At 38.2% G+C, this 11,113-nt stretch overlaps 1 protein-coding gene across 1 annotated transcript; it reads right to left on the bottom strand.

The window, feature by feature from the left end:
* Positions 1-275: 275 nt before the first annotated feature.
* On the bottom strand, positions 276-10,678 carry LOC146170317 (tRNA (uracil-5-)-methyltransferase homolog A-like). The gene is made up of 11 exons (XM_083388209.1): positions 10,443-10,678; positions 10,220-10,355; positions 9,654-9,793; positions 9,278-9,414; positions 8,747-8,913; positions 8,037-8,244; positions 6,742-6,957; positions 5,341-5,587; positions 4,290-4,423; positions 3,912-4,000; positions 276-981 (listed from the first exon to the last, which is right to left on the bottom strand). Exons 1-11 carry the CDS (start codon positions 10,621-10,623, stop codon positions 276-278), a joined length of 2,361 nt encoding a protein of 786 aa, XP_083244335.1. The 5' UTR covers positions 10,624-10,678.
* Positions 10,679-11,113: the final 435 nt, after the last annotated feature.

The following is an 11,113-nucleotide window of genomic DNA, read 5'->3' as shown; positions in this document are numbered from 1 at the left end:
TCCTGCTCACAGGTCGTAGTCTGGTGACCCCTTATTATAATCTATGGGCTCTATGGGCCACTTCAAAATAACACAAAATATTTATGTTCATTTGTATTTGACGACAATCACCGCATTTCGTTGCCTTTCATTGGCAACCAAACCATTGCAAGTCTTCCCTTTCAGGCTTTTCCTATATCATTCAAAATTTGTTCCGGAAAACGGAACATCCGCACCGACAGATCCTGCCGTTTTCCGTTTTTATTTTTTGGAAACGGCGCGTAAGTGGAACACCTTTATTTCTCGCTTTCTGTAACATTTGCTTCAGTGTCATCAGTTTTAGTATTACCCTTTTCCGTTTCCGTTAGTTGGCTTTGCTTTTCCGCTTTAGAGGTATCGCAATCATTAATAGAAGAATTGCCCGTTTTTGCGGCATCTTTTTCCGCCATCGCTTCCAAACTTTCCCAAAAATCTGTTGAAAGGGAAACTTTATTTGATGTTTCCATTTCCGCTTCCGTCGTTTTGTTATCGCCGGGAGCCGGCTCGCCCGACTTATTTTTGTTCTCTACATTTGTTGCAGCCTCGGCAGAATAGGAAACGCCGTTTTCCAATTCAGTCTTTTTATCATGGTCAGGTTTTTCCACTTCCGTCGTTTCATTATGGTCAGGTTTTTCCGCTTCCGTCGTTTCATTATCGTCAGGTTTAACGCCGTTTTCCGCTTTCATTTCTATTTCCGCTTCCGCCGTTTTGCCAGCGCCCGCTTCTATTTCCGCTTCCGTCGTTTCGCCAGCGCCGGGAGTGGGAGCTACTTTTGCTCCTCTCTCCTCCCTGGAGCGCTCCGCCTCCTCCTTGACCTCTTTCTCGTAGATCTGTGGGTCCTTGATGCGCTGGAAGAGCACGACCACCTCGCAGTGCTTCGTGTGCGGGAATAGATCAAGAGGTTGGGCGAGAAGCGGTTTGAAGGGAAGACCGACCAGTCGTTTCGACTGAGGGCGACACAGGCTGGAAAAAAGAAAAACATAATAGAGAGAAGGGGAAAAATAAAAAAGCGATTGTGATTTTGTAAACCCGAAACATCTTATACAATTTTGCTTGTACAATTTTGCATAACATTTCGTTTGCTTGTAGCTTTGTAGTTTATAGTTGTACAATTACTCCGGCTAATCGCACTAGCCAGGATCCACTACAAGCACCTTTCAATTGCAGTTGAATTGACGAGTTTCCTTCCGTATTTAAACACAGTTTATAGACTATGTTTGAATTTGGAACTTTACTTAAAAGGGAAACTTGCTGGAAAAGGAAAAAATATCGGCTTTTTTTGAAAAAATTATTTAAAATTAATTTTTTTTTCAAAAAAAAAATTATTTTTTTTATTTGAAAAAAAAAATTCACTTGTACGACTAAAATCTAATTAAACAAAAAAATACTTCAGTTTGCCTCAAAGTTTCAACAAAAAATCTAGTAGGACCGACCAGACGCTTCGATTGAGCGCGACAGAGACTGAAAAAAAATAGGAAAAAGGAAAAAATAGCGATACACAAACCCGAAACATCTTATACAATTTTTCTTGTAGCTGTTAGTCGTCGAGTACCGTATTTAAACATAGTTTACAGGCTATGTTTAATTTTGACACATTATTTAAACGGGAAACTTGCTGGAAAGGGAAAAATGGCAACTTGAAACTCCATGTGTGAAAAAAAAAATAATGCACATTTAAACAAAATATTCAGACAACATTTTAATGCCGCTTATGTAAAAGGGAACTTTTGTGAATTAAAATGTCTGCCGTAAAAGGAAACAATCATGCCATTGCCAGAAATAAGATTTAAAGTCGAAAATTAGCCGAACAAAAGATGTGGGAAAACATACAAGTGTTTAGATCAGTGGTTCTGAACCTGGGGGTCGCGACCCCCAAGGGGGTCGCTAGGGGTTGTCTAGGGGGGGTCGCCATGTGGAATTCCATAAAGAAAATAATTAAGAATTAGGCAATATGAACTAAAAGTTTAGCACTATAGAAGAAGCAAAAGCAATTATCTTTGTTTGGTTTTTGCTGCAGTGAACCTGTCGCGTTTATGACGTCATCATTACACTTATCAATTAATGAATCTGTAGCGGATTAAACGGGAACACACAATAAGACCTAAAAAGCAAAAATACCTAACGCAGAATAATCTATATAAAACCATAATATTAAGACCAACGACGTAATACAGCCATATACGCAGTCATATCCCGTACAGCATAAGATCAAAATCGTCAGGATAAGACCTAAATCTGTCAGAATAAGGTCTAAATTCATCAAAATAAAGACTAAGTTCATCGGAATAAGGCCTAAATGCATTGGAATAAGACCTAAATGGCCAGAATAACGCCCGAACCTGTGGGTAGAGTGTATGGGACGGTCGGGGGCCATCGGTCTGGCATCGGCCGTTTTAGTGCCAAGGTTTGGACGCCATAGTCTGACCGGCGCCGTCAGGGCGTCGCAGTTTTGGCAACGGATTTTCGGTCCTGTTTGGGGTTATTGGTGGGTAATGGGTGGGGTTAGAAAATGGGTTACTGTTGAAATTATTAGGGGAGTTAGTGATGTACTTAGGGGTGGGGTTTGGGGTTAGTTAAAGTGTTGTTTAGGCCTGATTCTGACCTTTTAAGTCTTATTCCTACGGATTTATGACTTCTTCCGATTTAGACGGTAGCAATACCATTAGGTAGTCCTATTTTGGATTATTCCGAATTGTGTTTTATTCTGACGTTGGTGTTGTTCTTATCTCGGTCTTATGGCTGGAGTCCGCTTAAACTTTGGAACTCTGTGACCCCGTCAACTCTGTCCATTCTGTAAACAGCTTGCCAGCTGAATCGCTCATGCTGTAACTTTAATTTCCCGTCGCGTGTTGTAATTTCGTTGGTCGTATGACTGATTTCCTAAGTCGTGTTATGTGTCGCGTTTTCTAACGAATTAGTAATTATTTACATCTGTCCGATGTAGGCTATATAAGAAATGTTGTAAATCGTTAATTTAGCAGTCTTGCATACTGTTCACTTAGTTGGAGTCAGATCGCGTACGTTACGGAGGTAATTATTGTATATATCGTAAGTACCTGTGTAAGTACTGTTTGTCGTTGGTTTATTTGCAATAAATTTCTTTCATTGTGGCTGCACCCCCAAAATCAAACTGCTATAAATGGAATTAAAACAATAAATTGTCCTAATTTTAACTGCTGTGCTAGACGGTTTGTAAATCATTAGGATAATAAGCTTTCTGTCCTAATTTGGCCTAATTTATTTGAAACATTTTGGGATATAGTGTAAAAACCACGAGCTCACGAGGCCTACAAACTTTGTTTATACCAACTTTAACAACATAAATACGATTTTGATGCGTATTTCTACATTAACTCTGGGCAGCTCAATCTGGGCAGCTCAAAAGCGTCAGGTCAGGTGTAGTATAGGACGCTCTAGTTCCAAATTGAAATTTGACAATAGGAAACACGGTGAAAACATACATGCTTTAATCGTATTTCTGCTTACTGAATCTACTAGAAATTTAGCTTTATGATGTTGTCAATCCCTACCTTTGCAAAGCACGTAAAACTGATCCTCCATAACCAAAAGCTTTACGCAACCCTCTAGTTCCAAATTGAATTTAATGGAATTGAAACATACACTAAAATTAGGGGGTCGCGCAAGTTATCGAAAACTTAAAGGGGGTCGCAAGAACAAAAAGGTTGAGAACCACTGGTTTAGATACATAGTAAGACAGATTTTACTTAAGCAAATAAAATACCGCCAAATTTTTTCAAGTGCAGAGCCTTACGTATATTCGCGAGCCCAGAAGTTAAACAATTCCCAGGTTTAAAATGTGTGAAGGTTTTGTCTTCGCCTTAAATTATGGTCAACAATACAAAGGCATCCACGTTTTTTACATTGTTACTTACTCTAGAAAGTTGTTCTTAGCTTGTGGTAAGCTGCACGAAACATAGACAATTTTCTTGATTGGCCGACATTGGCGAATCGTCTTTATAACCTGCAAATAATAGCAAGGAAAACAGTTGAAACGCAACAGGGTACTTTAATTTAGGTCCCCGGGGCTGCCATAAAGTTCCAGGGAAATCGCTATAGATTTAACGAAAGTTTTTTTTATTGTTTGAGTTTCAAACTGCAAATCCAGCCCGATTAGTTGGAGTCGCAAGTTATCTCTTGCCCCAGCAAGTCGGGTTAAGTTATTCAATGCAACATAAGGCAACTATAGACGTACATAATCGAAAAATGATTTTTAAGAATTATACAACCGAGCAAAAAATCGTTCATACTACCTTCTGATGGAGTCCGCACCTGGGCGGGTCGACCACTGCAACGATGTTATGGTCTTTCGAGGAAGCAAATGGGGCGATGAGGGTCGAAAGAAGGTCTTCCGCCTTGCCGCAATGAAACTCCGCGTTCGTGATAGCTGTGTTGACAAATTAATTGACGAATTAGGTATTGCGTGATCGACAGGCAGCCGTACACAGCGGTGTAGGTTTAGCTAGAAACCGGTTTATTTTTTCATTAAACTTAGTCAACACTGTTGATCTATCTAAAAAACAACATTGGACTTTTTAAGTACATCTACAAATCGATTTAAACCATAAACCGCAGCATACCTAAACTCTTTAAAATATGTTTTGATCTATTTTCACGCTTTGAAAAATCCGTTTGTCCAGTTATTTGGGCACTTACGCTTAAAAACCCGACCCGGTTCTGGCATTTTAGCTTGTTTTTCGTATATTTTAAAGGTCCGTGAAAAGTCTACGCAAGTCTACGCAGCCAGCAGTCATTCACCAAGCTTTTCCGCGCGGCGGCGGCAAAACTGCTTGCGGTTTATCGCTTTGCCCAAACATGAGAAAATCGCAGCACCCTGAAATTGGACTTCATCCCCATAGTATTGGACGAATACGAATAAAACGACCAGCGATTAAATGTACCTGCTCCGATTTGATACCGTCTTTTTTTTAGAACCTGTAAGTTTCTAGGGGTCACCAAACAACAGCGCGGATCAGATCCCGCAGAGTTTATTCTACTGGTCGTTGGAATATTTTCTCAATGAAGATAAAGTACAGATGAAAAGCGAAAAAATTATTTAAGCTCACTACAGTTTTTTTTCGCATAGGAAGGAAGTAATATATTGTTCATTAAACTGCAATCAAATTAATTAAATTAGACACAAACTTACATCAGGCCCGCGATTGTCAATTCTTACAGGCCTGCGATTGACAGGACTTGATATGCGACCCTTTATGAAAACGTTTGGTGAACCCCTGGTTAAATCAAACCGCTTTACGCGTATACATGGATGCCTAAACCCTGATATCTGTTTTAATATATTACAATTAAGCTCGACGTTCTTCTGTGCGTCTTCAACGGCGGCCGCGCAGCTATCGAGTCCGATAACTCGCTTCACGGCGCCGGCCAAGCTGACGCCGATGGTCCCAGTGCCGCAGCAGACGTCCAGAAGAATCGTTTCCTTGTTCTTTTCCGTCTCGTCGCTCTCCGAGTACTCGGTGCCGTTCACCAGGGTCTTGAGCGCCATCTCCCGGACGCAGTTGTACAGAACTTCGGCCGCTAGGGTGTTGCACTGCAAAAATGATTTGCCGATTGACTTTAACGCCAAAAACAAAACTAAACCTTAAGAGCCATCTTTACCAATGACGCCCTGTGCTCATTTGGAATTCAAGACTCAGTTAAATGTGTTCTGCTGCGAAACATTAGAAAGTGTGGCGCACGTCTTTTATTTTCGTAGCAAAGTAGTAACTTTCTGGGAATAGGTACGGTCAAATTGGCTCAGAAATCAGAACAGCCTATCGCCACTAAACATATTAATATGAATGACTTTCTCTGCAGATGGACATGGCTCTTTTAAAGCCCAGTACAATGAAGCCCGAATCCCCAGCTGTATTTTAATGCCTTCCTGCTAAATCGTCGCTTTCTGACATAAGTTTTATCTCGCCTTTTATTGCTTTCGCACTCCTTTTGTTGAATATAAAAGATAAAAACACGTTGAACACTGCAATGCGTCGACTAGATTTACGCTTCATAAAATGTTGGCTGTGTACTTAAAGGGTTATTTCAATTTGGGTGGGTATTAACAAAACCTATAACCTGTTTGATTGTAGCATTTAAACATTTTGCGTCATTTAACATAAATCTATATAAGCCGCCAATTCCTGATTCACAGAAGACAAACTAGTGTTAAAAATATTTGGGCTCCAAAACAAAAGAGAATCACATGTGTCTATTAATTGTAGGACAGTGGTTCTTAACCTTTGGCAACCTGTCGAACCCCTATGTCATACTGCAAGCGTTTGTCGAACACCAGATTTTCGCTCAGTATTCGTTTCTTCCTTCTAGCAACCGAAACCGGGCATATTCAAATTATAAACTTGCATCTACATAGGCTAAATTGGTCAAACTTTCAATTTATAACGTTACTTGACACCTTGCCCATAAAGAGATTCAAATTTAGCCTGAAATAACAGCATTTATGTTTCAGAGGACGTTCTCGCCGTTGAAACAGCTGCGTCGCACCCTGTTAAGAACCACTGTTATATAAGACCTTCTGTATAAGCTCATAAAAAGTGGGCCGTAAAGTAAAGGTTGTCAAACGTGAACCGACCAGATGGAAAATGTTTGCAGTCGGGTAAAAAAAGGTTGAAAAACACTTGGTTAGCCAATGAAGTAGAGTATATTAGCTCGTTCGGTACAAAAAAGCTCATAGGTCTAACATGTTACCTGAAAAAAGGCATCCGGAGAAATTTGAAATGTTAGGTCGAACAGCTTTTCATAAATTATCCCAGTTCCAGTTACAACGCTCATAGCGGACACTGCGTCGAAACCTTTGTGCGTTCCAACAGTCTGGAAGAGCAGAGTGTCAATGGGAACGTTTTCCGACTCGAAATGTTCAACCACTGAACGTTGTTCGGCAGACAACTCCTCTTCAGACAGTTCCTAGAAATATAAAAAAAAATTTCCTATAAGAATTTATAATTATAAAAGCGATAATAAGGTAAAGGCATATTTTTCTAAACGTTAAGGTTTGTGTCTAGGTATCTGTCTGGCAAACAGACAATGTAACCTAAAAAATTTAACTATTAGTTGTCTTAAGTGTAAACTGCTTTATGGGTCATTAATTTGTTCATCCGTGCTTGGAAATAAACAACCAGACTTTTATAAAAAATAATGTTTACGTATAAAAACCACTAAACAGAATAACGATAACCCAAGAAATGGCCGCGCTAGGATGGAAATTTGCAGACGGCATGCCAACAAATTTGGCGAGTGTTATTTCGTCTGGGCGAGTGCCAATTGATTGCCCCTCGCCCAGCTGGCAGCGAGTGTAAATTTTTGCTTAGGAACAACCCTGACTAATATCCAAAAGTGACAACAATTCTGATGATTAAGAAATAAAATTTCGAGCTAAAATATTTTTACAGAAACATTTATACACAAGTGTGTAGAATCGCAATGTAAACCTTCAGTAGTGGAAGTACTGCCAACGATACCAATTAAGAACGCCAGTACTCCAGTAGCCTTCAATACACTAACCCAGTGTTTACCAACCTTTTTACACTAATGCCCCCTTGGGCCCAATACACTTGAGGGGCGGTACCACCAACGTTGGGAACCACTGTACTAACCGAATCATATGATCAAGGAGGGATTTTTACAATGGCAGGCTAAAAAATCTATCCTGCAATGAAGTTCGTACTTAAGCCCTCTGGGACCGTCGCTCAACTCACTGAGCTACTCAGGCTGAGAGGAGAAAAGTCGACATAATTATAGCGCCATCATCTGGTGAAACATTCATTGCTTCAGTGATCTAACATGGATGATATAATGTCAGGAGTTTGGACCTTACAGCTAGTTAATTTTTTTAAACTGGGCTTACAAGCAAATTTTTTTGATATATCAACTGATTTGGGTTAGAGTTACATCTGAAGGCCCCCGATATACAATATGTTTTCTGTTAGTTATACAATTAAAAGTATCAAATTCATTGTAACATCACAAAACCATCTTTTGTTTACCTGTTTGCATAGGGAAATGGTGACCATTATCATGTCTTTCAGGGTCGTGCGGACGGTAATCTGCTTCCAATGTCCAGTGTGGTCAAACAGATTGTAAATGGTTAGCTTGGATTTTGGAATGTAGCGAGTAAAACTGGCCGCAACCTGCTTCATTCGTTCTGGAACGTGAACCAGACAAGTTGCAGCTTCCACGGCACAAACCTTTTCCCTAAATAGAAAAATAAATAAAGAGAATATAAAAAAAATATTAATAAAAATATGGTGAAGGAGCTTGCCTTTTAACTGATCGACTCATGACTGAAATAAAATAAATCATTGCGATTTAAATGTTCCATTATTTATTAGAAATAATAGCCAAGGAAATTTAGCAAATTAATAACCTTGACTTTAAGTCTTTTCAACCACATTATTGTAAACAATATTCACAAAATATGTGTCTGAAAAAAACTTATTTTTTGAAAAGTAGTTGTACGGGATTTTGCGGTACCTAGACTTAAATTAAAAAAAACGCTATTTAAATGTTTCATGATTTGTTAGAAATATAAGACAAGGAAACATTATGTAAAGAAAATAAAGAACCTTGGCTTTTAGGCTTTTCAACCACACTATTTTAAACAACATTTATAAAATGTGTGCCTGAACTGTGATTTAGTAATAGCTAGAATTAGCCCTTATTCATTGATAATTAGTAAGATGGGATTTTGCATTACCTATATTTTCCCAATCGGAATCCCACCATCGGTTTCCCGGAAATATCTTTGCCAATTGTGAAGCCGCATTTGTTTCTGTAATTCTCTGTGACTGGAGAGGGAAGAATGGTACGGACAGGACAGCAGAGACCAGTGGTATTTTTCAGTTGCATAAACCATCTGAAAACCTAAATAGATACTTACAAATTAATTTCCAATCCAATCTTTTTTTAGTTTTGAGATCAAGCCAAGCCTTTTGCCCGTTTAATTGAAAGAACTACGTTGTTTTGTGCATTCCCTTTGGTGACTCATTTCTTTAAAATAAATGGTATATTACTATATACTAACATAATAGTAGGTAATAATTCAAAAGCATAATGCCTTCTTTAAATAATTAAAATCTTCTCATTTAGGCCAATATATTTTTTTCCATTTTATAATTTTTGCAACTAAATATGCACTTCAGTACCATGTTTATAAATCAATACCCATACCTTATAGACTAATAGTCCTTCAACAAAGTAAAAAGTTCATATTTCATGCAAATCTTACCTCCAAATCGAGCTGTTTGATGTAGGTCATTTGCTTTCTTATTTCATGCAAAGTGTCACGGACAGATCGCTGTTTTTCTTTTAACTGTTCCTCATAGGAAATCTTCCACCAAGGTATTACAGTGTTCTTCAACAATTCTAAACAAAGCAAATTGTTTAGTGTTGGGTAATCTCTTTTAAATCTCATTTCTTAAAGCCATACATGTTAGTAATTAATGCATAACACCCTGAAAAGCGAAAACCAATGTTACTCATAATGTGAACAATTAGTCTCTATTGAAACCAATCAAAAGTTACCAGGTAAGAAAACAGCCAACAATAAAATTAAGATAACATTTTCATGCAAGTCCAACTTTTTTAGTTCTATTTCATCAAACCTTCTGGTTCCAGGTTTTCGTCTAACTTCGGCTTTTTTGTGTCTGTTATTTCAGTTCCGTCACCATGTCGCTTAAGAGCCATAGCATCTTGTTTAGGTCGTGCAGTTTTAACTTCTATCTGTTTGCCTTTGATGGTGTAGCTTACATATAAAAACAACATTTGAACAAGTTAGGAACAACTCTAACATGACACTTCACCAAACCATTAAAATTTTGCAAGAAACAGGTAATTTTTAAAGTAATAAAAATTGTACGGTCTAATGTTTCAATTCAATTCTAATATTTAAAGTAAATGAACATCCTTTACCCAGTCTGCATTATGTGGCAAGTTTTTTGGAAACCTAGGTTTTTTTTAACAATATGTGTAGACATAAATTAGTGAATTGAACACTTAAATTTTGGAAAATAAAGTTTTGTTGATGGGGATTCAGAACCCCAGGTGTGCTTAACAGCATGATTGTACACCTGGACATTTTTTACGGCACACAAGAGATCTTGGTTAATACACCAGACTTATCCTAAACTTAGTCTACAACCATTTGACACAAAAAATATCAATGACTTACTTTTGAAGCGTTTTAAGTGCTTCAGCTTTGTCTTCTTCATTTTTAAAAGTGACATATGCTCGCTGAGAATGCTTCAAAACATTAATTTTGTGTGGCTTCAATTTGAGCTTTTTTGAGAGAAGTTTCTTGCATTCTCCTATTAAGAAAATGTAAGATCTTGTATAGGTTGCACTGAAAATGAATTATGTTTGAACGTATTTTGAATACAGACCAAAATACTTACCATAACCAAAAAACCTTGGAAGCTTTGAAAGCTCGATTTTGAACACTTCAGAAGTGAAATTAGTTGCTTTGGTATAATCGAATTCCTCCTTTACAGGTTCTTGGTCCGGTTCTGGCGCGAGTTCTGCAGTAGGTGATTTAGAACCAATTTCTTCAATGGCCTCCATTGTTATTGATGCCATTCAACATTCAACCAACGATACCAAATAACCACGCGTTGACAACGTTATGCCTTATTCGCATTTGGCGCGAGACAACTTCGATTAATGTCGCTAAACTCCGCGTACCACATCAAAAGGCATTTAAAATAGAGTCCGCTTACCACATGCCAACGGAAGTTGAAACAACCTTTAAACAAAATTTGTACAAAATGTAGACAACTTGACGGTAAATATTTAAGCCTTTAAAACCTTTTGATACCGCAATGTAATATCGTTGAGAACACTCATTGGTTTAGAACAGGGTCACCAAACTTATTTTTAAAAGAAGCAGATAACTGCAAGATTGGTGATCGTGGGTCGGATAACTGTAAATATTGAAAATTGCAAGCTGCATATAAAATTTTGTATCGACCTTTTAATAAATTATTCATACCGCTGTTTTGAAATATGTCTCGCGGCCCTAAAGAGGTAAACGGGGAGGCTGGATTTGACTCTTAGGCGTAGTTTGGTT

Source organism: Ascidiella aspersa, chromosome 1 (assembly GCF_963924565.1).
Source record: "Ascidiella aspersa chromosome 1, kaAscAspe10.2, whole genome shotgun sequence".
Lineage (NCBI taxonomy): Eukaryota > Metazoa > Chordata > Ascidiacea > Phlebobranchia > Ascidiidae > Ascidiella > Ascidiella aspersa.
Note: the sequence above shows the minus strand (reverse complement) of the source record. Positions and strands in the feature narration are given on the sequence as shown.